Below are 25955 nucleotides of genomic sequence, written 5' to 3' on the forward strand. Positions count from 1 at the left end.
AGGGTCAGACAGCCCCCATGCGTAGAAAGCAAAGGGAATTCCACGCAGCACAGAGCCTGCAGTCTGTACCATAAATTAGGAAGGAGGGGGTGCTCAGATGTCAGAACACAATGACAGTGCTTGCACACATGCAGATAACAGCACTGCACTGCGCCTGTGCAGGGGCTGCACGGCACTTCATGAGAAACCAGGACTTGCCACTAACACATGCTATAGATCAGGATGTCGTGAGCACACGGAGGCCATGCTGCGCCACACGGAGCGCCCACCCATTGCATGTGCGGCAAATTGGAGACCGCCTTGTGTGCAAGTGGCCAGTTGGGCAGACTGTGCCCTTGGAGAGAGACAGAGGCATGTGTGAGCAGCAAGTGGGGCAGTGGTAGAAGAACCTAGCGTATAGAGAGGACCAGGCTGTGCACCACCAGAGAGACTGCACTGAGCACGGGCATAAAACCAGACGAGCTGCGAATGTGCCGAGAGGTAACCATTAATGCCTGCAGTAAATCAGGACATGCTGTGCATGCACAGAGAGGCTGTAATGCTGCATATGGGCAGTAAATCACAGTGCACTGTATCTGCACAGCAAGCCTACCCCGAACACAAACAGCGAGAGAGGACGTGCATGTGCAGAGAGCCGCTGGTCCCACACCAGCACAAACAGGGCTTGCTATGCACTGCCATTTAATGGAGAAAAATTCAGCATGCATACTTTTATCCTGGAAATGAAAGGCTCGTAGCTGCGCGGGTCAGCAGGCTGAGCAGGGCGTGAGGGACAGCACCCCAGGCACCAGGTGAGGACACACTGCCAGTGCATGAGATGAGGGTCAACGGGGAAGTACTGCATGAGATAAAGGAGGAAAGGAGCACGGTTATATCAGTGTGAAAAAAGGACCAGATTTAGGATAACATGAAAAGAGCTTAAACAGCAAGCAAATTCAGCTGACACGCCCCCCAGAAAAAAGAGATTCAAACATACAGACTTCTGAGGCTCTGAGCAGGTTTTGAAGGAAATCCAGCCTCAAGATAGGAAGGCAAATGGAAACGATTTATCACAGATACATTCTGTCAGTTTAATTTAATGATCTTCTCTCATAAGTAACTTCTTAGACAAGATTATGCAGCACATTTAGGCTGGTTGAAGAAACAGGAACCAATTTCCAATGATGGGAGTGGTGAGTATGGTTACAGTGGAGGAACCAGCTAATCAAGTAAATGATAGTTTGTATTAACAAGGGTGTCTCTGAGCAAAGAGCAAAGAGGTATTTCTAGGACTTTCTCTCCACCTCTAGTATGGAGTGACCCCATGAATACCAACAGCAAACAGTTCAGGGATGAGAGTGAGGCTGTTTTCAAAAGGGACAGAGCTGCATCAATAGCAAGGCACTGGGAAGATCTCACCCAAAAGATCTGCCCAAGCATGCTGCTTTAAAGACAGCCCTCCAAAACTGTGCAAATGAGAGATTTCATCACAAGTGTAGACTGAAAATTAGGTGGAAGCATATGAGCACAGATGTTTTGGGATGGTCTTCAAAGAGGGCACCAGGAGCAAGAAACTGCTTCGAGATGATGCTGGGGAAGTATACCAAAGGAAATGAGCAAGGGTGGTCTCTGAATCAGGAGCTGAAGCTGCCCCTTGCGTCAAACACGCTGGTCTCCACGAGATTTGAAAGGAGGTATTCAGCCACACTATGTGCGTGCTATGTGTGCACAACACATGTGCTACACTGCACGTTTTGCTGGTAGCCTGCAGGGGTCGGGAACAAATTTCTCCACTTTGCTATAAACTTTGGCAGCTGAGGTTTTGTTTGATCCTTCTCCTACATCACTGGAGATTGCTGTGGCTGGAGACAGGACTCAGGGCACTGTTCTCAGAAACATCCAAGCAACTCAGGCATCACTGGTAGGGCTGGGGTTTAATCTAATCACCAGGCTTAGGTTTAACAGGACTTCTGCAGGCCAGTGGGGCAGGGAGGGGGCATCAATGATGGACAACTGCCTACATGGGTTTTACCCAAACCCACAAGGATCAGCTATTGGTGTTCAGGAGCCCTGAGGGCTCATGCTTGGAAAGGTGATGAAGCCCACATCAAGCGTGACCCTAACCAAACCACTTCATTCCTAGCAGGCAAGGGACACTGCAGATGCTAACAGAGTTTCAGCAAACATTCCCATTTCCAAGGAAGGCAGGCTCAAATTCAGCCCTGAATCAGCCCTTCACCCCTCTGGGATGCCTTCCTCCTGCAGTGCTGTGTCTTTTGGCCAGCAAAGTCCTGTGCAGGAGCAAGCATAGACCCAAGCTGGCCCACAACCAGGCAGAGCAGCATGGGGCTCCAGGGCTGTGCAGCTCCAACCTGACCTCTGTGCAAGATCACGTTCCCAGCAGCACTAATCCAATTACAAAACAAACTTCTTTCCTTCATTGTCACGGCCTACAGCATGCTAAAGTAGTTTAGCAATTATGGAGGGCTTAGCAAGGAACTAGAGATCAGGCAATGAATGGCAGAGCTGTTTCACTGACGGGAGGAGGGATGGAGAACAGAGGCAGCTGAGGGGTGTGGGGGATTGCTGGAACAACAAGTGGGTTGGGAACTGCTACAAAGAAAGGTCTCTTGACCACCTTCATGCCCTCAGTGGGGTTAATCTCAAAGCCACGTTGGGCTGCTCCGGTCTTTGTCCACCCTGGAGTTGAGCTCACTCATGAATGGGGATCCCACCACTACACTAGCCCTCTTACACATCTGCCCTTCTATTATTTCCCAACAACACTCATTTCACTCACAGAAGAGCAAACACAGGGGTAAGTACCGTTTGAAGAGAGGTTCAATCCATCTACACTTTCTGGGAAGCCCCTGAGGATCAGAGGATGCAACAGTATTCCAGACCCAGAGCCAGGCTCAGAGCAATATACTTTCTGTGGGAACCCCTAAATGAGACCCTAGATGTGCAGGACCTGCATGGATCTGTTTGATTTGAGAAGTTCAGGTCCAACCCCTGAGCAGGCTGGCTTGGGGAAGATGAGCATTACTCCATCCTGAGCATCTTCCTGCAGGCCATCAGGCGGAACAATGCAGGCAAAATCCCCCACCACAATCAGACTTTTGAAGTAAGAGTCAAAAATCCCCAGGGCAAATGAGAGGAGGGGAGGGCCAGAAGATATGTGCCCATGAGTGTCCATCAAACACCAGCCTAGTCACACCTTGTCCCAATTTTTAAGCCAGATCCAGCTGCTCTGTGCATGGCAGAGACACCTAATATGCAGCCAGGCTACATAGGTGGGATTTCACTGTCAGGACGCTGGTGCAGGCAGCTGCCAGCCACTTTGCTCTTTGCCATCATTTCTCAAGGGAGAAAAACAACCCAGAACACATGGTGAGGCTCTCCTGTACTTTTCTTCCCTGACTGCATGGATTCAAGTGGCCTCTGCTTTTCTTGACAGTCACTAGGAAGGCAGTAGCAAGACAAAGCAAGAGCCTGTTAAAGCCTTTTCAATGCAGCAAGGGCACCTAAGAGCATCTCTGCAGATGCATTCCAGCACCTCCAACCCTTTTTGCATGCACTGGTACTCACAGAAGCAGTACCAGGAGAAAAACCCTCCAGCCAGAGTCGCTCCATCCCCACTGGACAAGGTGCCTCTTTGGGCTGGGGAGAGGCAGCCAAGGGCTGCCAGCAGCCAAACACTGCTGTAAGGAGACACTAAATGCCCGAGACAAGCTCAAACCACAGCCTTTTAAGGAGTGGTGGAGGCTGAACATCGGGGAACAAAGTACCACGGCTTCTGCAGGCTTCATTCAGCATGCAGCCTGTGCCCCCACAGCAGCCCAAATCCGTGACAGGCCATTGAGGCAGCAATTCCTCAGCTATGGATTGAGTGTAGAAAATCTCAGAGCTTGCACAAAGTCCTCACGGACCATCTCCACCATCCCAGCAAAGGAGCAGGATCAGCTTTGTCCTGGGAGCATGTAATTTCAGACATAGGAAGAAGAGAAACAACCTGCCCCAGAGACAAGGTGTCCGGAAGACAAATAGGACTAGAGCCACTACACATCCAGGGGAAGAGAACAAACCTGTGAAATTCAAGGATTTTGCTTAAGGTTTACAAGAGGTGAAGCAAAACATGCCAAAGAGCCTCAAGAGCATCTCCCTCAGCCTGGCATAACAGGCAAACCCAGCTTACTGCCACCCATAAAGGATCTCAAAGACACCCTCAGGACATGAAAGCTGTCTTCTGTCCTGTGTCACTGATGATTGTGCTGAACCACTCAGGTCTCTGTACGCGAGAGTGAAAAATGAAGTAATTTTGCTTAATAAAATCCCCTCCCTGCTGTTTAGCAGAGTTTTGTCGTGCCAGCTCCCCACCCAGCTTTTGGGGTGAGGGTACAGAGTCCCTGCAGAGCAGGTGACCGTGCATCCATCGCTTTATTCTGCAGCGGTGCTGCATGCGCAGCTCTGACCAGTTCCTATGTACATTTGGCAAATGAAGGCGAGGAGCGCCAAGCACCCACACGGGTGGGAGCCCCAGCAGCCTACCCCTCTGTGCCTCACTGTGACAGCACCGGCCTCCTCACCAGCAGGCACAGGGTGTCCTCTCTGTTGCGCAGGACATGGGCAGAGCCAGGTACCCTCAGGAGACATCCCAGGATATTTCCTCCCCCCTTTCCTGCACCTTGCTCCCCTCATGTCCTCTCCGAGGCACCAGTTCCATTTCTTCCTTCCCAAGGGGACGAGGGCAGCAAAAGGATGCTCCCACTCAGTTCCTTCTCCCTGTTGCCATCCCAGCAGGCACACTGGCGCACAGAAACACCAGGTGAGAGCATGATGAGGAGTCCAGCTGCCAAAGTCCCCAGTAACACCATCTGTGCCCAGCTCACTGCTCTGGTGTCCGTCCACTACAGCAGCGTTTGGCCCTGCAGATGGGCCACCTTCAGGTCCACACAGCTTCGAGCTCGGCTCGTGCATGGTGACAGCTATAGAGTGCGGATAGCCACCGGGTAAAGCAAGGACATGTGCTCAGCCCCCTTGATGGGCAGCTTGCGGCTGGCGTAGTGATGAATGATCTCTGGCACGCTGTCAAAGGGCGGGCTGTGCTGACCCAGCACGTACTTGTTCTCCTGGGTCCGGGATAGTTTCATGTGCATGAAGCCCTGGCTGCTCCTGTGAGGAAAGACAGAGGCAGGGTTAGAGAAGACAGCAGTCCCCAGACCCCCACCCCTGCAGCCATGGCCCTTCTCATATCGCCCTCCAGTCCTGCAGCCCTCAGCCCAGTGGGGATGAAGCCCTTCTTACAGCCACACCAGCTCACACAGCAGCCACGCCAGGAGGAGTCAGGCTGGTGCATCCCCAGCCTTGCTGCAGCAAAGCAGGATTTCCTCCTTCAGGCTGGGACCAGCCACACGGGGGCTTGTGCCCCCCTCCCTGCACCACCACTGCAGGCCCCATAAAACCCGCTCAGCATAGCGAGGCCATTTCCTGGCACAGCACAGGCACTGAGCCACACGCGGCTGCGCAGGCAGATACTGCCGTGAGCACTGATTCCAAGTGACGGGCTAATGGCCCTGTTGCTATTAATTTGCGTCTCTGAGGAGAGCCACAGCCTGTCTGCAGCGTCTGGAATGCACATTACAGCAAAATATTGATGACTTAAAAGCAGACAGGACCTCATCAGCAATGCTGAGGCCGTATCCAGTGCTGTGCAGGCCAGTCCCATCCCCCCGGCTGGAGACAGTGCCCATAATGGACAGAGCAGCTGCATTAGCAGAATGGGCTTGCAATCCATTTAGGAGCTGAGAAGCAGGGAGCCAACCCCGCTGGGAAAGGGCTGTCTGGGAGCACACACAGGGCTCAGTGCAGGATAAGTGCTGGAGGAGAGCTGCCACACAAGGTCCATAGCGAGGTGGGTTTTGCCCCAGTTGCTCCCTGAGTTTATGTTGCAAGCTCAGGAATGTGACTGAGACTGGAAATGCTCAAGGGAGCACACTGAAAAGCCAGCAGACTCACAGCCAGCAGCTGCTGCAACCTCTGCACCACGCAACGGGCACCTACAGCCTCCAGCCTCCACACCACAGCTTCAGATGCTCCCAGGAAGGAATGAGCCGCCGGTGACTCATCCTCTGAGCAGTTAATGCCAGAGTGCTCATGGAAAGGTTAAACCTCCCAGCTACCTGGCAGGCTCCTGCTGCTCTCTTTTGTGCACATTTTCCTTTAAGGCAGCACAGAACTGCTGGGGATCAGCACCAGAGCTCCACTTTTAGGCCATCTCTTCAGTCACTCCTCCTTCGTCCAGAAAAACAGTTTAAAAAAAAAAAAAAAAAGAGAGAGAGATAGATGCAGGCAAGCAGCTTAGAACTATATAAAAAGCATCCCAAGGGATCTTCCTTGAAAAAGGCTCTATAGAGAAAGGCAACACAGTAAAAATCACATTCCTGAGACTCTGCGGTCTCTGCAGATGAAGACCTTGGACACTGCCTGATCAGCTCTTGGATGGGATGCAGCTTACTGTGGGCAGAAGCACAGAGCTGCAAGGCTACATCCCACCCATGTGTGCCATTTGAGAAGGCCATTCTTGCCCTGAGACTCGGGGGAAAAAAAAATCCAAACAGATGACTGAATTGTAGGGAAGCAATGAAAATGGGGAAATATGCAGTATCAGAGCTTTTCAGCTGACCTGGGGAGTACCCACGCTGGAGAGAGAGGGAGTCCCACCAACTCCGATGCCACCTCTCAGACACATGTAATGGCTCACTGGTGGCTGAGAGGACATCTCATGGCCTCCAACACAACTCACTGATCAGCAGAAGCTGTTGCTTCAGAAGAGCTCACCCCAAGGCAAGGAAATACTACTGAGAAAACTCAAGCATCAGTAAAAATTCCGACAAAGAAATGAAAGTGATGAGCTTTTGCAAGAGGTTTGCTGTCTGATCTAAAGGCTACAAGCATAGGAGGAAGCACAGATTATTTTGTTTTTTTTCCAGCTGAACATCTGCCCCACTTTGGTGCTGAAGGCAGCAATAAAAAAAAAAAAGGGGAAAAAAAAAAAAAAAAGAGATGGAGCAATCTAATTCACAACTGTGGCACTGGGAAATAAACGGGGGAGGCTGAATCTACCACGTAGCAATGCAGGTACAGAGACCACTGGGAAAATATTGGGTATACTGAGAAAAGGGACACCTGAGCTGTTGTCAGGCAGGGATGACTAAAGTGCTCAATACTTTTTTCCTGTGTGCCAGGAAGAGAGCTAATGTACTAGTCCTGCAGAAGGATAAGGAAATATTTGCTAATCCATCATCATCTTCAGGACAGAAGCAGCTTTGTTTTTGCGGGCTCAGACTTCCCCAAGACTCCCCAAGGAGCTAGGCATGGAGCTCTGCACATGCACCTCAATGCTTCATGCAGTTCTGGCTCTCAGAGAACGTGGAAAATTTGGGAAAGGTGCAAAGATCCCCCCAGACCCAAGCAGAAACCCAGCCATGCTGTGGGAGCAAGGCTTCCCTGCTGAGAAATCAAAGCACTGCAGTGCCCTCTCTACCATGTGGCTGAGGAATGGCTTCAGCGTTTAAGAGGGCTGGGGAAGAAGGGCTGGGGACATTTCCATAAATAACAGGATCGTACAGACTTTATTTTCTCATGAAATTCAGCTACAAGAAGGGGCAGCAATAAGCCAGAGCTGGAAGCTGTAATCACACACATTCAAATGAGTAATAGGGCACATCATTTTATCCGTCTGAGGGATTACAAGCACTGCCAAGGGGAAAGCAGCGTGCCTCTAGCTCTGGAAGTCTTCCCAAGAGACGCTTCTGCCAGACACCAAACCAAACGTCAAAAGCCTGTGCCACTCCACAAAGAAAGGCAGATCTCGTATTCCAAAGCCCTGCTGTTGTCCGTGAGCAGCCCTGTGGAGTGTGCTGTTCCAAGCTCCCAAAGGGTACATGCACGGCATCACCTCTGCTGCAAAGACAGTGCAGCACGGCCCCATTTGCAGCCCCCCAGGTTGCACAGGCTCACTCACTTCAAGGAGAGGGAGAAGTCGTTCTTGCTGGTCTCACTGTTGCGCACCAAGTAGCTGGCCTCCTTGCAGAGCCTCAGCAGCGTCTCTGCGTCCGTCCGGCTGATGGCCCCGTGATACCAGCTGCGGGGGGGAGAGGGATTTGGCTACATGCATGCTTTAAGCAGCACAGAGCCTCGCGGCAGCAGCAGTGCCAGTCCCCATGCTGGGGGTAAGGGGTGTGGGTGGCAGAGAGTGCCAGGGGACGGGGATAGCCTAAGGAGGGCAGCGGGGACAAGTAGCAGGTGGCAGAAATACAATGCTGGGGAAGAAAGTGAGGGGAAGATAGCGATGGGGATACAAAAGAGCCACCTGGAGCAGATGGAACTCACCACTGGCTCTCCAGGGGCAGCGCAGGGTCAATCCTCTCCCCAATGAAGGGACCAGGCTCCGTGCTCAATGCCTTGGTGCCCTTGAGGCTGCTGGTACCATGTCTGAGGGCAGCCCTGGCCTTCTCCTCCCTGCAGGGTGAGGTGCGGCCATAGCCCAGCCCCTCTGATGGCCCTGCAAGAACAGATGGACATCACAGTGGTGGCAGGGACAGACTGACAGACTGCAAACAAACCCAGCTCTCCCTATGCAGAAGGCGGCTGCAGAGACAGCCAGAGCCATGCCAATCGCACTGGGTCCCTCTCACTGCCCCATCCCCACGCTCCAAGTGAGGACAGCATGGGGCAGCTCCATGCAGCATCCACCTCCAGGACTCAGTGCAGACTGGGGTTCTCACCGTGCCTCAGTCCCTGGAAATATTTTCCAGGGAGGTTTCATAAGCTCAGAGAGCTTACGGGTGTTGCTAATGTAACGAGATTTAGTGGTTGCAGCATACAGTTAGGCATCTCCACCAAGAGAATTAGTACTGAGAGGCTCTCCAATCTTGAAAAGAAGAAAAGAGGAGTGAGGAAGATGGAGCTGAAGGAAGAAGCAGGAGAGGGATTAACCAAGACGTGCCCTGGGGACCCAGCCTCCCACTGAATGTTATTTCCGTGCAAGATGATTTCAGCATTAATAATATTGTTTCTCCCTCCTCCAGAGAGTTCATTATTGCTCTCCTGCCAAGCGAGCCCCCTCACACAAATTACTTATTGATCAGCAGAGCTGCTGGCGGCTGCTGCTGCAGAGCACAACTGCCCCAAGGGTGGGTGTGCCGAACCCGGCCCTCCGGATAAGCTTCCCTGTTCACCAACACAGTTTTTTCAGTCCTCTGCAAACATCTCAGCTCAAATTTCCCCAAGAGGAGCTGGGGCACAAGGTCTCTGCCATGCTCTGCAGAGGTTCAGCTTTTACATGGGCTTGCCCTTGCCTGTAGCAGCCGGCTATAGAGGCTTCAATTTCAACTCATCACCTTAAAAAATTAGGGCAATCATTAAAAAGTCAGACAATCAGAAGGCTGAAGCATTTGCTAGCAGCGCAAAGTCATCATATTAGAGGCTCAGAAGAAATACATAGTGTCTGTCAGAGAGCAGCAGAGGCATGCACGTGATTAAACAGGATATTAAAAACAAGTCCCCAGGATGGAGAAGACATCCTTCAAGAAGTTCAAGTCAGCTCCAGACAGGGACTGTAGAAAATAACACAAAACTCCGTCGAGATAAACTTAACACAACAAAGCGAGTCAAAATGAAAACGAGCGTTTGTGTTGCTTCAGCCAGGAAAAATGACAAACTGATGTCTTCAGAGCGACCATGGGGATAACAAACGACAGAGGAAGGAGGAGGCCATGCAGCAAACAAATTATTAGTTCTGCATGTGACACCTGCATTCGTTGTACAAAGAGAAGCAGGAAGTTTTCCATTAGGCCCTTCTCTTTCTGGGATGAGCTCAGCTTGTGGCCTCACCAGCAGGGCACGTGGGGCAGCCGCACTGCTGCAGGGTATCCCTGTGAAGCAACATCGGCCGTCACACATAACCTCGTGGGGAGCCACCGGGGTCTGTACGAAGCTCTGTTGGGTAACTGCAGACAAGGAAATCAGATGTCCGCAGCTGGCATATCGCAGCATCCATCAGGAACAGCCTTAGTGATGCACGGGTGGGCACAGCACGCTGCAAAGTCATGTCTCACAGATTGGTCTCATGTGAGCAAGGCCAGCCCATTCCGGACAGCTTGGGTGGGTTCTGACAGAAGCCCTTTAGATGATGCTCTTGTAAAAAACCTTACTACAGAGAGCAAGGTCCTTAAAAAATTAATAATGGGTCAAAAGAGAAGCCGCAGTCATTGGCTGCCGTAACTGAAATGGCCAGCAGAGCTCAAGGAGAATTTAGCGGGGGCTCTGCCTCCCAGCATGCACAAAAAGGGTTCTGCAGAAAGGCAAACCTGAGATGACAAAGCGTGCCTGGGAGACAGAGCTCTTCAGGATAATGAAAGCAAGAGCTGGGAATCCAGAGGGATCTCCTGCCACTGAACAGCAAGGCAGGGAAATGGCAGGTGAAACAGAGTGGTGCTAAATGACAAAGTAATGCACCTGGGGAAAAAATAACCCCAAATTTCAGTGGAGGGATCTGAATTAGCTGGTACCGTGCCCATAAGGGAGCTGCATATTAAGAGTCACAGGAAAACATCAACTAAATGCTCAAAAAAAAAAGGTAAAAGTGGACATCAAATGCTGGAAATTTGAAGGCAAAGAGGAGGGAACAAAACAGTCAGTAGTAACTCTGCCACTGAAAAATCCCCCGGTGCAGCTCAACCACCACAGGCACAAAGGTATCGTGTAACCAGAGATGTAGAAGAGGCAATAACAAACATCTGCATCCTGCTCGGGACAGACAAGCCAAGGGGAAAGAGGAGGAAGAGGAGGAGGAGCGGGGGGGGGAGGGAAGGGACCTGCAGTGTGTGGCACAGTGCTGGTAGAGTCCCAGCAGGCATTGGCCGCAGCCCCCAGACCCCAGCTGTCATGCGACACCCACCGTTGGCGTCTTCGTAGCTCTGCAGGCCGTGCTGCGGGGGGACAGAGGCACTGGCCTCACTGTCCGGGGGGGTTTCGCCGCTGTCGAGCTGTCCCACCGGTGGCGGCCACGGCAGGTCTTTAATGACCTTGATTTCAACTGGATACGAGGAGGGGTGAGGGAGGGGTAGGAAGAGAGAGTAAGAGAAAGAGAGAAAGAGAAGGCTTAGAAAAAAAATGTCAGCAACACCAGACCTAGTGAGAAGAACAGCAGCTGTAAGGGTAAAGACTGAATTCCCAGGAGCCCTGTGCCAGCCAAGGGGACCCACAGCCACCACCAGCAGAGATGGGGCTAAGGGAGGTGACAGGAGGAAGAGGGGTGGAAGGGGAAAGGGTGCTGGCTGCCCAGACAAGCATCCAGAACCAGCAAAGCTCCAGGTGACAGCCAGGTTCCTGTAGGAGAAGCAGTCTATGATGAGGTGGCTGCAGGCAGTCTGCAGCAGCAGGGAAGGGAGTGCAGACGCAGCTCGCAGTGTCTCAACAGGGGGACCAGCAGGGAGATTCCAGCATCTCAGGATGCTCCTGAGATCCTACACACATGCAACTGGCTTTGCCATGCATGAATTCCCTCCAGACTCAGAGCCAACCTGGAGCATCCTGGGCAGCATCCATGCATGAGCCAAATGTATGAATGCACCTCCTCCACCCAGGGGCAATGGGCAAATCCCCTACATAGACACCTCAGCACAAACCCAGCCCAATTGAATCCTTGATTCAGGATGCTGCAGACACTGGTCCCACAGCCAGCTGTGCCAGGACTCAAATCCCAGCCACCCACAGGGACAATCAGACACCAGTGTCACATTCACCCAAAAGGTGAATCACTCCCAAGCCCCAGTCTCCATGCCTCTCCACTGCCATCACAGGCTCATGCCTTGTGTGCACCAGCAGCAGCACAGACACACACTGCTGCAATTCAAATGCATCCTAGATAAGAGCGTGGCAATTAGCCAGTGCTGGCAGTGGAGCCAGCACTAATGCACAGCATGGATTTCCTCATTAACAAACACAAACACAATCGATCCCGCAGCATGGATAAATAGGTCAGGGGGATGGACGTTCATCTGGCCAAAGCCTGCCAGGGACAGCCCAGCCCTCGTTCCTGCAAAAGGTGGTCTCAAGGAAGGAGAGCTCTTCCTGGGCTGGAGATGGAGCCCTAGCCCTGTAACTTGGGGTGGGAAACAGGAGTCAGCTGGCACCAGAGATGCTGATCAGTCAGGCAGTCGGAGATGGCACTGGACAGGCTGCCAAGGCAGCTCCATCGCCAGCCCATCCAGCCTGGCTGCCACAAGCCTTGCTGAAGAGAAACAGCCACTGTGCAAGTGAAACATCACTCCCTGAGGCACAGAAATGCAGAAGCTGACACCATCATCCCAGCTTCCCCACTGCAAAATGCTACATGACATCAGTAGGCACTTCTCAAAACTCCAGCTGCCTCCATGCCAGCTCACCTGCAAAGGCTTTGGAGATCCTCTCCTTCTTCCACTCCCAGGGCTGGTCGTACTCCTCTGGCGGCCGCTCATCATCCTCAGGCAACCGAGATTCCCTAGGCCTGGGGCAGGCAGGGCGGTCAGTATCCACATCCAGCCCTCCAGAGATGGGCTCATAGGGAGTGTCGTAGAGGTGAAGTGGCCGGGTTGGAGCCTCCCGTAAGCCTTTCTGGCGGATCTCTAGCAGAAAATGGAACAGAATGTGAGCTTCTCACTTGGCCACAGTTCCCAAAACCAGACAAAAGAGTTTGGTTTCACCTGAGGGTGATGTAGGGTAGAAAGCATGAGTGATGGAGAGGGCCCAAACCTCCAGCAAGTGCCTGTCACAAGAAGCTCAGCTGCCGGACACCAGGGTCCTGAACAGTTCCCAGCATCAGGATACCTGCTCTCCCCACAGTGCAGTGTTTAACTAAATGTGCAACTCTTGAGCAGAACAAAAATCTCTCCACAGACACAAGAAAACTCACAGTTGATGCTGATTTTTCCAAGAAAGCAGCTCTGTCCTCCAAAAGCTGCATGAGCTTTACAGAAACTATTTGCTCCAGGAAAACCACAGGACAGGAAAGCAGAGCCAGAGCCTGGAGCATGCAGCCCTGCGTGCACTGCAGCAGTCAGAGCAATGCCTCTGGGAGCATGTGCTCTCACCTCGTCTGTTTTCAAGCCATAAACAAAACCATGGGGTACCCTGCTGCTGCAGCAGACAACGGCATTCTCTGCAACAGCCATAACCAAATTAAATAGCTTCCACATTCATCTTGCTCTATGCCAGACCCATCAAATGTCATGTCTCTCCTGGCTCAGCCTCACAAGCAGCACTGCAAGCAGAAGTATTGAGGGGCCTTTAATACTCATGTAGCCTTTGCAAGTGCTCTGCCTATGGTGAACCTATCACACATGTAAATCTGTGAAAATCTGTCTGCAAAGCAGCTGTGCTCCTCTGCAGCCATCCACTGGGTTTGCTGGCCACCTCTGGAAGACGTGGTGCCAGCACAGGCTGCAAGGAACAGAGCAGTGGCCACCAAATTCACAGAGCAGCAGGAAATGGAAAAGTGCAGTGGTCCTTGCACAGAGCTTTCCACCTTACCAGCCATCATCTTCTGGGCTTCATACGGTTCCATATACCCATCATTCTCTGTCACCTTCTCCACCCCTGCCTGACTACCAGCCACCTGCGCAGCATCAAAGGGGTCTGCGTAGTCCTCCAGGACAGCCAGCTGGAAAAGGGAAGGACAGGAGAAAGGTTAGGCCATTCCCTGCCTTTCCAAGGGACCAGCTGAAGCCCCTTCAAATGTCACCATCTCACCACGAGGAGCACCCAGAGCAGCAGCCAGGACTTCAAGCTCCATGAGGACAGATGAGCCTCCAAGTTTTGGCAGCAGGAGCCCTGGGTTGCTGCCACTCCATCTGTCCCTTTCGGAGGAAGGCTCCAAGTGGGCTCTGCAATCCTGCAGAGCAGGTGCTGGCAGCCTGCGGCTTTCCAGGCATCCGCACGAAGCTCTCAGCAGTGGAAACACTCCAGCCTTTGTCCCAGAAGCTGGGTCGGAGCCAAGCAGAGCAGAAGGCAGCCCAGCCTCCTCTGTTAGCAGTGGCCTGGCACCAGCAAAGCCACGAGCACCCATACAGATGCCCCAGCAAGGTTGTTTCTGAAAGTAGGGCTCTCAGCTTGGCTATGTTTTCTGAGACAGCCTGAGACCCAGTTCAGGGAAACTGGTAGGCACTGGTGAAACTGGGAGCTCACTGGTTATTTGTCAGGGCTCCTGCAGGCACAACTGTAGGCATGTAGGCATCTCTCAGCAAAAGGACTACAAGCAGCCTATAGCTTCTTCTCTTCCCTCTCAAGCCCCTGTAGCATCCCCATATATCACGAGTGACACAGGAGGGGAACCCCAAACAACCAAGAGTCAGCAGGAAATAGGACCAGGAGCCTCCTGGGTACGATTTCACAAGGAAAACACAACAAGCTCAAGGTTTGTCCTCACAGGTGCAATCTGCCACCCCACCACAGCCAGTGGCAGAGCCAGACTGCTCTCCGATTAATGGGTTTAAAACAAAACACTTCTTTCTTCCTTCCTGTGAAAAGTGACAATAGCCTGGAGCAACAAAACACAGCAGGAAGAGGGGACAGGAATTGGAGTTGTAAACACCCCCACAGCTCCTCGGTGCCTTGTCCATCACCCATCTCCCTCCAGGGCTCCTATGGTAGCTCGTGCTCACCCAGGGGCAGCTCTCCCATAACCAGCAGAGCATCATCCCCAGAGCAAACCTCAGCAGTCATCAGGGAACGTGCAGCTGCTCGGCTGCCCGCAGTCCCTGGGAGGTTCTGTGCTATCAGAGGCACCATGCCCAACACTCCCTCACCCCCTGCAATGAGCTCTCCGGCTCTGCAGCGGCAGCAGGGTCAGGAAGGGGTTGCCTGCTTGTTCCTCTGCCAAACCCGCCTGCATTATAGCCTGCCACAAGCCCCATTTCCTAGATGTGTTTTACTAGATAGCCTGACACCTGGCTTGCTGCTGGCACTGCTCCCAGAGCCTCCCTCTCCCACCTCATCAATGCAGAGCAGGCTCAGATGAAACAGGACACCAGCACAGCAGCTCAGATGCTCTTCCACACGCAGCACCTTATACTGGAGCCACTCTGAGTTATAACTTCACCCACTTCATCCTCTCCTTTGGGTGCAACATTTCCCTCATTTTATCTCCGGGACCTTTTCCCCAAGAGGATCACCACACAGCTCAGCTTTTGGCAGGCAGCAAAGCCAAACCCAAAAGCAAAACAAACGTTGGCCATAGAAGAAGGGCCTGGTTCCCTGCCCCGGGAGCCGGACAGTTATACCCAGGGCACAGGAGGTGCGGGGAGCCCAGCACAAACAGCACAACATCTCACAGGATGACTCAGTTGAGAGGCTCTAGCAGGAAAGACACACGCCCAGGAGTTTCCTGGCCAGCCATTCCCACACGCTGCGGTGCTGACCCTGTGCTCCCAGCAAAAGCTTTGCATCAGGAGTATCACATCTCAGAGCTGACCCTAAGCATGTTGGCAAACCTGGAGCCACATATGCGCGTGTGGTGGTCTCTTGCCCCCATTGGGATGGCCCAAAGAGGAGATCCCACAGCAGACAAGAAAGGTGTCACCTGGGCTCAGGCACAGTGGTGCCATGAGGGGGTCCCTCACTAAGGACAGGCTGGATCTGTCTCACATGCACGGAGGGAAATCCTGGCAATGCTGTTCCTCGCGTGGCAGAAGACACATCTCAAGAGTCTGTCCCTTGCTCAAGATGTGGGGGATGGAGCACAGGGACCAAGCAGAGGGAGGAGGACCTGTGCCAGTTCCCACCACCCCCAGAACATTTGATAACGCAATGTGAGCTGCTGCAGAGCGTGCCCTAAGCACATCATCACAGGATGCCGCCCATCCCACGGACTGCACAAATCTATGACGATCCACCCGGTGCCATGTGCTTCAGGACACCCTGACACAGGCATCACAAGTGTGAGCAAGCTCCCAGCAACCACCCTCGGTCCTCCTGGGCCACTTCCACAAAGGACACAGCAAGCAACCCAGCCATGCTGCGGGCAGGGAACCCTCCCACTGCCCAGTGCAGCAGACGAGAGCTGGAAAAGGAGCCCAGCAGAAGGTCTCCCTGTGCTGGATGCTCCACTGCTCCTCCAGGGAAATGGCTTTAGCTTTAACAGGCTTATCTCCAGCTCACCTAGCCCTTCGAGCACTACCTCCGTCTATCATGAGAACCCTAAAAAATGAGAAACCTCCTCCTCATCAAGGGGGAGGATCTGGAGATAGCCTCACCCATCGCCTGCCTGGGTGATGATGAAGGGCATCCTTTGGACCCATGCTACTATCTGGGCTTCCCCAGCCGCCTCCGAGCCCTTGGCTCTTCGCTGCACTTTCCAGCTTCTCACTGCACTCCAATGGACACAGCCCAGTCCCTGGGCTGCAGCACCACACGTCCCCCTGCCATCAGGAGGAAGAACCCTCCGGAGGCCCCAACAAACCGAACCCCTGCTCTGCTGCGGGCAGCTCGTGGGATCGCAGCTGAACGGGGCCCGCCGCAAACCTTCCAACAGCAATTATGCACTAAGAGCAACTTCCCGGGATCCACTGGCGACAACTTGTTTGCCCGCATCCAGCATTCCCCGACCCGGTTTCGCTCGGCGCGCGTTTCCCCGGCGTGTCAGGCGACGCCAAGCCCGAGCCTGCGACTGCTGTAACAACTCCCTCCTTTCCTTCAGCAGGCCGATCCGCAAGGAGTTCATCCGGCAGGCCCCATCTTGCAGCACCGCCGGGCACTCGCGAGCCCTCCGCCTTCATTCGCACGGTCCCCAGTCGGACTCTCGCCCGCTGCCGCGGGTTTGTCCTTGGCACCGTCTGTGTGCCACCGGCCCGGGGACTGCTCTCGCCTCCTCTCCATCCCCAGCTCGGAGGCGGCAGACAAAGAGGCACGGCCGCTTCCCGACAAAGCAGCTGGCACGGGCCGGGCAGGCCCCGGCAGGCTCACCGTGCTGCGGGGAAGGAGGCCCGGGAGGGCGGCCCGGCGCCGGGGAGACGTCCCGAGTTCCCCGGGTCGCCTCCGCGGAGACCCCAGCGCCGGGAGACGCGGAGAACCCGTCGGAGACGCGCCGGCAGCCCTCGGGTCCCGCCGCGGCACTCACCTCCTGCGGCGGCTCGTCGGGCGGCTCGGGGCCGCCGGGGGGCGAGCCGGGGGCGGCGGGTGGCGGCGCGGGGCCGGCGGGCGGCTTCTCGGCCGCCTCCACCTTGATGAGCCGGTGCTTGGGCGAGACGTAGCGGGGCCCGTCGGGGGCGGCGGGAGGCGGCACCCCGCTGTACGGGTCCTCGAAGTCGCGCTCCTTTTGCAGGCGATACGCGGCCACGATGTCGGGCTGGGCCGAGGCCAGCGGCTCGGCGGCGCCTCCCGGCGGCGGGGGCGGCTGCGGCGGCCCGGCGCGGTAGTCGGGTTTGGGCGGCGCGGGAGGCGCGGGCTTGGCGCTGCGGAAGCCGAGGTGCTCGCGGAGCCAGCGGGCCATGGTGCCCACGCACTGCGGAGCTCCGCCGCCCGCCCCGGCCCCGGCCCCGGCCCCGGCCCCGGCCCCGGCCCCGGCCCCGGCCCCGCCGCCGCGCTCCGAGCCGGCCGCCGCTCCGCTCAGCAGCATCGGCGCCGGCGGACTAAGAGCGGCGGCGGAGACCGGGCCGGGGGGGGAGCGGGGGAGGCGGCCGAGGGAGGCGGCCAGTGCCACCTGCCGGAGCCGCGGCGCCGACTGCTCCGAGCGGGGCTCCGAGCTGCGCTCCCGGCTCCCCCCCGCTCCGCTCCCCGAGCCCAGCTCCCACCGCGCCCCGCCCGCTTCCCCCGGGTCCGCCCCGCAGCCCCGCCGCCCGGCCCGCCCTCCGCGGGGCCCGCCCCGCCGCCACCCGGCCTGCCTTAGCGTCGCGGGCTGCTCCCGGGGCTGGCTGCTTTGGTTTGTCCCCGCTCTCCTCGGCGCGTGAGAGAGCCGCCGCGGAGGCGGCGAGCCAGAAGCGGGAGCAGCTTGAGTGTATGGGAAGGCTGCGCTGAGTGGTGCCCGTTCTCTGGGGAGGCTGTTTGGAAAGCAGTAGCACACACTGCTTGCTTCTACCCGACAAACCCCGCCAGATCGCCAACCAGACAGCACCCAGCAATCAAGATTAGGAAATTCAGATTGTATCTGTATTCAGAGAATACGGGATACAAAAGACTTCAGGAGGAGAAAAGCTGCCTGCCACGCACAGGTTGAGCACAAGGCAGCATTTGAGGTCGGGCACTCACTAAATCCTGGCAGACGGAGATGATGAAATAATTATTAAAATACAGAAACGACAGAGGTTCTCAATCTGTCTGTCCGGAGGTGGGAAAGAAGCAGGATGCAGGGCTGATGGCACATGAGTGACAGCGCTTCCACTGCCTGCAGCAGCCAAGGAGGATGTTCAACAACATCTGCTACCAGTGGCTCTCGTTCCATCCTCAGGCTGGCAAAGCACGCGTTCTGCGTCCTCTGGGAGGTGGCCAAGGAGGAACCAGCTTGCAGCGGCAGCTTTTTTAAAAATACCACCACGCTGGAGGAATGACAGTGGCTGTTCCTTCCCATCCCGCCCTGCTGCATCCCACCTTGGTGAGGTGGCCGCAGGGGCATCGCGGAGGAACATCCCGGGACCCACCTGAACCGTCAGCTTTGAGCAGTGTTGGCTTCCCCTTCTTAAGGGAGGAGCCCAGAGCAGCTCAGCAGACAGCAGCACGGTGTGTGGGGTGAGGAGTGCAGAGCCGGGTGGGAGCCCCTCAAGAGACGCCTTTGTGCTGGGAGAGATCTGAAGGGTGCTCTGAGCTCTGCACCCCACATGGCTCAGCATAGGCGCAGGCTGCTCGCATTTTTTCTGCAGTCATGACAAGACACAGGCGACATCTCTCCATTCTTGGCGGTGTGTGGTTCTAAGAAGCAGCTACAGATTTCTGCATTCGCACTGCCAAAGCTGAGCTCCATCTGCGTCTCACTGCAGCTGATTTTGCTTCAGTGCCCAAAGTGTTTATATCCATCGTCTGATGCATGTTGGGACGCAGGTTTAATGCCCGCACCGCAGCCATCAGCCCTGGTGCCACCTCCATGGCCTTGATGCCACTCCATCTGCGAGGCCACGTGGCCAGGCCCTGTGACAGATGGCTGTCATGCAGCGTTGCTCGTGCAGGACTTGGCAAGGGGCACAGAGCTGACAGATGGGAGAGGACCAGGAGCATGCGTGTGTGCCAGACTCAACATTTTGTCTGCTCCCTCACGGCAAGCGGCCCCTGGCGGGATGCTGCCTTGGGCCCCAGGGAAGATGGCAGTGGAGCCACCATTTGCAGCCTTCGGCTGGGAGGTGAGCACTTCATGGCCGCGCAGAAATGATGTTTGGCTCACAGGGTACTAAAAGAGGTGAGATGGGAGGGCATCTTAGCGAGGCCTTGGTAGGAGCTCTGCTCCCATCCTCCGTTTCCTGCCATCTGCCTCCATCTCAAGAGGATCCAGGAGCTTTTCCCTGTTGCCTTTGGCCAGGGCTCACAGCACGGCCCTTTCTCTCACCATTTCCTGTGTAAATGCTTCCCAAGCAGGTTGGAGCATGCACCAGGAAGAGAAAGCCAGGTAAAGCCTTCTGGGCCCTTGCCAGCCCTGTGCATGCCCTCAGCCCTCATCTGCCCTCCTGGCTGATGGGAAGAGCTGCTTCAGCCGGTCTGAGCGCTCCTTAGGTTCATCTGCAGCTGGGGATGGGAGTCCTGTTCTGCTTCATAGGCCAAAAACAGAACATGGGACCTTGTGTGGGTCTGGAAGGGCCCAGGCTGCACGGTCCCCGTGGCTCCCTTGGTGCCCTTCCAGTTTAAGTGGCTGCAGCCCAGTATCCTGCAGGTTCCACAGGCAGCAGAGGCCTGGGTTTGGTGCCCAATTCATGGCTGTGGGATTTTGGTGACTCAGAGGGGAACATCTCTGCCCCTGCATGCTCTGGAGGAGGCACAAGAAGAGGATTCACCCACAGGTGATGTGGGGCCTGGATTTACCGTTTGACACTTGCCACCATCATCACTTGTGTCAGGCACTGAGACCAGCACCTCCCTGGATTGCAGGGGGGCATGTGGTCCTGTGAATCTTCAGGTGCTTCTTCCACAATTTCGAATAAAAGCTCATGAACGTCTGTAGTACCTCCAGCTCCTTCTGTCCTTGGAGCCACCCTATACAAGCAGAGATGACCGTATATTTGCTGGCCATGCAGAGCTTCCCCTGAGCTCTTGGTACAGCAGGGGACATGAGAACTGGGAGGGGGAAGCTCCAACACCAAAAGTGCTTCCAAGGAGGCAGCCAGGGAGCCACAGACTGATAAATGACACATCTGTTCTCTGCAAATGAACAAAAACTGGCATAAGGAGCAGGAAACTGGCATCGTTAGGGGACAGATGGGTAAATATGACATACTGGGGAAGAGTCAGCACAGCTCTTTTAAAGGAGGTTTCTTTCTTCCAAAGCTAGGGGCTTTCAAGGAAAAAGCAGCAGGCGCCTGAGAGAGATCCAGCTGAGAGGTCACCTGCATTTCCACATGCCAATCCTCTGACGATAGATCAGTAGAGAAGTGACACAATCAGCTAATAATACTGAATTATTCTGGGTACTGCAGATGAGTGCCAAGAATGGCAGGAGGACTTTTGAGAGCTTGAGCAGCTTGGCAATAAAGCAATATGAAAGCCAGTGTCAGTGAAGTGACACGTGGGGAAACCAAGCCTGACCTCAGTGTCTAAAGTGATGGGCTCTGAGGCCAGGAGCTCTGACAGTCATTAAAACATCCCCTCAGCACTCAGTGGAGGACAAAACTGCAAAACTTCTCAGCCAAAACTGAATTGGGAAGGGGTTAGGAAAAGGTAGAGAATGCGTCAGAGACACCACTGTTCTCTGGGTCAGACCCAGCTCCCCTTGTGTGCTCCTGGTCCTCCCCTTCCAAGAGTACAGCAAAACAGGAAAATGTGCAGAGAAGGGCAGCAGGATGATCCAAGGTTCCGCACGTGGGGTGTGTGATGGATTGAGGTTCTTTGGCATAGAAAAGAGAAAAATGGGGACACCAGGCAGAGACCTGCACAGCTCAGGGGAGTGGGGAGAGAGTGGAAGATGAGGGGTAAGCATGAGGAGATGAGTCTGCGCTCAGCTGCCCTCCTGCCAATGGAGGAATGGTTTAGGAACAAAATAAGAAAAATCTACAGAAAGAAAGCTTTCAATCTTGCAAGTCTTTGTATTTAGACCAAGATATTTGTTGGGGGAAGGCAGCAGACAACATGGGCCCACACCGCATCCCATGTCTGATCAGATGCGTTGCTCTTCCAAAGCAGCATAACGCAGACATCTCTGCATCTATGCTCACACAAGCAATGTAGACTCGGGTTTTCTAAGTGCATTCAGGCCATTCAGATGCTGTTTGTCCAGGCACACAGGATATGCCCAAAGCATGCATGTTTAGAAAGTGGAGCAAATCTGTGCAGACATTTCTTGAAGCTCCCCAAACTTCCTGTCAAAATAATCATTAAGCAGTTGATAATGTCATTGAAATTGACCAAAAGAAGTGTCGACAACTCATTGACAGACATCTGCCAGCGAGGCACATTGCTCTCACCCCACCATGCACCTTCACCACCTCCACTGCAGCGCAGACAGCCCCCAGCACATCCATGGCTGTGAGCTTCACAGCTGTGCTCTGGTGTGCCCCATTATTTCATTAACACTGGACGAGGTGTGGAGAGCCACAGGGAAATTTCTTTTCAGCAAATCTGGATGCTGCACCCTGGAAACTGGCCCGCAAGAGAGCTAAGTGAGAAAGGCAAGAGAAAGATGGCATCAGGAGCAATGGACAGTGTGCAAAACACTTCTCTCGTTGCCAGGTGTGGGTCTGAGAGAAATTTCTGAACATCCTCTATGTAAACTCTTTGACATTATTGTTTTCCTGTAAAATCATCATGTTGGGGCTCAAGCCCCTGAGAGCTGCAGCTGCGTTCGTACCGGTGGGGTTGTGAAACCAAGTCATGGGAGCATTCTGCAGCTGCCTTTGGTATTTCCCCAGCAAAACCAGGCTTGTGACAGGAAAACCTCTTGGCAGATGCCAGCTCAGTGGCAACAGCACCATGCAGATCTCACGGCGTCACCCAGCCACCTACTCTCACACTACCAGCCAGTCTGACACTTTGATTCTCTGAGCCCTGGCACAAATTTGGGCCCTTCAGCACTAGGTCCTGAGGGTGGCAGGGAGGGCAGAGAGGAACAGCTGCATCTGCAGAACTAGCTCTGCAAAGGCACAGCAGTCTTCAAGGCTGCCCAAATTCCTCTCCTGAACAAACAAAGAAAGCTGGGACCAGCTGGGAGAGTGTGGATCTGAACCTGATAGCAAGCAGTAAAGTGGAATTGATTGGAGCTGCCCACACTCATCGATCTGAGGCAGGGCAAACTAAGGAGGCAGAGCATTTGCAGCTCAATCAGCATGATATGCCGGACAGAGGACAGTGCTCAGGAGCTGCCAGGGAAACCAAGCACCCCAGAAGGTATTAATGGGGGGTTGATTAATCCAGCTGCAGTGGCCGCGCTCATAGAACTGAGTCCATCCGCACACAGATGCTCCCTGGCTTTATATTGTGTAGGGGCTGTGACCTACCTCTGGCATCAGGTATGCTCCTTGTATCTCTTCAAAGGGCCGTCATCAGCCATCAGGGATGAGCATGGTGCACAAGGGCAAAACAGGGACTGTTCCCCCCATGCAGGTGATTTTGCCACCAGTCCAGTCCCATGTTTCCAAAAGGCAGAAAATGAAGGTGAACTCTGAGGGGAATTCAAGTGGCAGGGAGGTGAGCGCAGGGCAGGTGCCTGCCTGTTTTCTGTCCTCTCAGCACCACAAAGAGGGGTGAAGAGGTGGCTGTGTGCAAGCTTTACATCTCTGCTGCAGGAGGAGGCTCTTGCTTGCAGTGCAGATAAAGGCAGAGCGAGATCTCGGGCTGGCAGCTGGAACCAAGCAGACAGACGTGTGGCAGCATCTATATAATGCTGGGGTGCAGCTCACTCTGCCTTGGGGTACGTGCATCGCATCCCATCTCCAGATGGATGTTAGACCTACCAGGAAAGGCTCAGTGTGCTTTGTTCCCTGCAGGTCAGAAGTGACAGCTTTAGGAAACTCTCTGCTGCATGCGTTTTGGGCACCATTTTCCTTTATCTCTGAAGTCGGAGCCAGGCAAGGAGATCCCAGAACACAAAAAAAACACAAAATCCACCTGCTATAGCCTGTATGTTTGCCCTAAGTAGTGCTGGCAGACAGGGAAAAGAACCAAGAGAACATCTTATGCCCTGCTGTGTGCTCGTAAAGCCTCTTGAGAAGCATCACAGCTGAAAATTCATGTCAAGAAAAGCTTGAGTGCTTATCCTTCAGTCCTTGGCATACATCACAGAACAGCTGAGGTTGGAAGAGACCTCTAGGGTCCACCAGGTCCAACATTCTGCACAAGCAGGACTCCTAGAGCACTGCTCAGGTCCATGTCCAGATGGATTTTAACAGCCAGAAAAAGAGTCCTGATCATGTCAAACATGTAACCTTTGCCTGAAACAAATCTAAATGATACAAACAAGAATTTCTGAGAGCAATCAGATCTAATGTGCAGATATTATCAACTCTAGAGAACAAAAGCCTCGATATCATGAGGTAGAAGAGGATGGGGAGAAGGATGGAAGGGCCAGAGCCTGGTCAGGTTGCTTGTACCATCCCACACAGCTCAGATGTTCTTTCCTTCACCCCAGATCCCACCTTAACTTTTTCTTCTAAAATCAACCCAGACCTTTCTCCTTGCTCCTGCATCCTGCCCAGCACTGCCCATAGGTATAGAAACATGGGATATAGGGCCAGGTGGTAGAAGTCAGTGGAGATACTCTGATTTCCTCAGGAAAGGTGGGATGGCAGCAGCAGAGCAAATTTCAAGCTGCATTTATGGATTCCAAGTATGACAGTGCTGGCCTGTGTGAGTGCATAATTTTGTATCACCAGTAAAATCCAGAGTGCCTGCTTGCAGCTGTGAGCATTCATCCTGCTCTTGTAGATAGCAGCACCTTTCCCAGGGATGTTTTAGGAACCCAAGACATCACCAGGACCAAAAGAGGCAGCAGTGGGGATGGCTCTGCCTCCCTGAGGACATGGGGCTGGGGGTGCCCCATTGAGGGAACAGCTGGAGAGGCTGCTCAAGGGGCTGAGCAGCTAAGACAGCGGCACAGTGATTAATTGCTCCTGTCTCTATGCCAGCCACAAGATTTATGTATGTGCCATGAAATGGATGCACTCTTTGCCTTGCTGCCCCAACAGGCACTTCTGCAACCCCACTGAACAACTTACAGGCTAGGAGAAAAGCCACCAGGGGTAACAGAGGATGGGAAGAGCAGAGGAGCTCAGCATCCTGCCCAGGTGCTGAGCAGAGCCCAAAGGGATCAGACCACCCAGAAGATGGACAGATACTGATACTGATACTACACATCCCTTCTCCCCAACACATCCTTGCAGGTCCAAACTATCAGAAACACCTTGTGGGCAAAACCATGCAGGAAAAGGCTGCTGGGGTCCTGAAAACCTGGTGTGATTTCAGTTACAAAAAATCACATCCAAATCCCATTGGGGAAAAGCAGTCCTCTGGTAGGAAGCAGTGCTGGGACAGGGCCAGCAATGCCGGTGACAGATGACAGCAGCTCCAAGCCTCCTCTTTACACACCAGCCAGGCCCTCAGAACTTTTATCTCTGCATCCACTTGCCACCTCTCTACTCTATTCCATGTTAGGCCAGTTCCTCCTTATCACCACAATGTTTATCTCCATGGTTCTTGTTCCAGCAGCTGAGGTCACTGCTATTCTGATGGCTAAGCATCCAAAGCATGAGCCCCATCATGCCTACCTAAAGAGAAACCAGCTCCACGTGCACTCAGTGTGCAGCACCCGGCACACAGCCAGGTGAACACCATGCTTTGTTAAGAACCGGGATCAAGGCTATGGCTCAGGCGGCACTGAGCTCAGCCTGAGAACCACAGAATCGTAAAACGGCTTAAGTTAGAAGGGACCTTAAAAGTCACCCGGTTCCAATCCCATCTGCCCTGAAAAGGATTGTCACTCATTAGATCAGGCTGCCTAGGGCTCCATGGGCAACCACAGCTCTTTGCGCAACCTGTTCTGGTGCCTTCCCACCCTCTGAGTAAAAAATTTCTTCTTAACGTCTCACCTAAATTTCCTCCTTTTAGCCTAAAGCCACTCCCCCCTGTCCTATCTCTATCTACCCATGTAAAAGATGGTCTCCCTCCTGTTTGTGAGCTCCCCTCCTGTCCTGGAAGGCCGCAGTGAGGTCTCCCCACAGCCTTCTCTTCCCCAGGCTGAACACCCCCAGCTCCTCAGCCCGTCTCCATAGCAGAGGTGCTGCAGCCCTCGCAGCATCTCCGTGCCCTCCTCTGCCCCGCTCCAGCAGCTCCGCACCCTTCCTGTGCTGGGGGCCCCATTCTGGGATTCCCCAAAGAGTGCTTCATCCGTCAGACCCAGCGCTGCCGGGTCGGCGCCCTGCAGAGCACCTCCCGGAGCACAGAACATCAAGGGGCCGAGGGAAGGAAGAGATGGATGCAGGCGAAGGGAGATTAGGAAATGCCCATCGCACCTTCCTCCGCACCTCCGATCTCCTGGGGCTGGGCAGGCGAGGTGCGGAGCAGAAGTGGCAGCGGGATACAGAGGGCTGACGGCCGCGCAGGGTCAGGCGGGTCCCGCAGCAGAGCCCGCGCGGGGACCCGCAGCCGATTGGCGGATGGGGCTGCCATTCACCCTGCATCGCCATGGAGACAGTGCACGACCCTCCTCTGTCAAAGCACTGCGGGCCGAGGGCGGGGCGATGACGTCACGATGAGATCAGCCTGGCTCAGCCGTAACAGCGGTGCAGACAAGAATGCTTCTCAGAGCCCCGGTAGCG

General features: G+C 54.3%; 1 protein-coding gene and 1 long non-coding RNA gene across 11 annotated transcripts; both read right to left on the reverse strand.

Moving 5' to 3' along the window:
• Nucleotides 1-1045: 1045 nt before the first annotated feature.
• Nucleotides 1046-17828, reverse strand: SHF (Src homology 2 domain containing F). 8 transcript variants are annotated; one of them, XR_014885815.1, is made up of 9 exons: nt 17135-17827; nt 13552-13681; nt 12429-12647; nt 10940-11077; nt 9792-9989; nt 8371-8542; nt 8003-8122; nt 6159-6270; nt 5015-5151 (listed from the first exon to the last, which is right to left on the reverse strand). XR_014885815.1 is itself a non-coding variant. In XM_085233840.1 (8 exons), exons 1-8 carry the CDS (start codon nt 17630-17632, stop codon nt 4965-4967), a joined length of 1587 nt encoding a protein of 528 aa, XP_085089966.1. In that variant the 5' UTR covers nt 17633-17825; the 3' UTR covers nt 1046-4964. The 8 variants fall into 8 exon arrangements, 5 of the variants coding, with proteins under 5 accessions (XP_085089966.1, XP_085089965.1, XP_085089967.1 ...); XM_085233840.1 differs by lacking the exon at nt 6159-6270 and having other exon boundaries at nt 1046-5151; nt 9792-9914; nt 17135-17825; XM_085233839.1 differs by lacking the exon at nt 6159-6270 and having other exon boundaries at nt 1046-5151; nt 17135-17825.
• Nucleotides 17829-18225: 397 nt separating this feature from the next.
• LOC146543520 (uncharacterized) lies at nt 18226-25911 on the reverse strand. 3 transcript variants are annotated; one of them, XR_014885820.1, is made up of 4 exons: nt 23097-25911; nt 22641-22984; nt 21612-21802; nt 18226-21506 (listed from the first exon to the last, which is right to left on the reverse strand). It is a non-coding gene; the product is annotated as an uncharacterized LOC146543520 (long non-coding RNA). The 3 variants fall into 3 exon arrangements; XR_014885819.1 differs by having other exon boundaries at nt 18226-21802; nt 22641-23123; nt 25650-25911; XR_014885818.1 differs by having other exon boundaries at nt 18226-21802.
• Between the last annotated feature and the right edge of the window lie 44 nt (nt 25912-25955).

Source organism: Meleagris gallopavo, chromosome 12 (assembly GCF_905368555.1).
Source record: "Meleagris gallopavo chromosome 12, MGAL_WU_HG_1.1, whole genome shotgun sequence".
Lineage (NCBI taxonomy): Eukaryota > Metazoa > Chordata > Aves > Galliformes > Phasianidae > Meleagris > Meleagris gallopavo.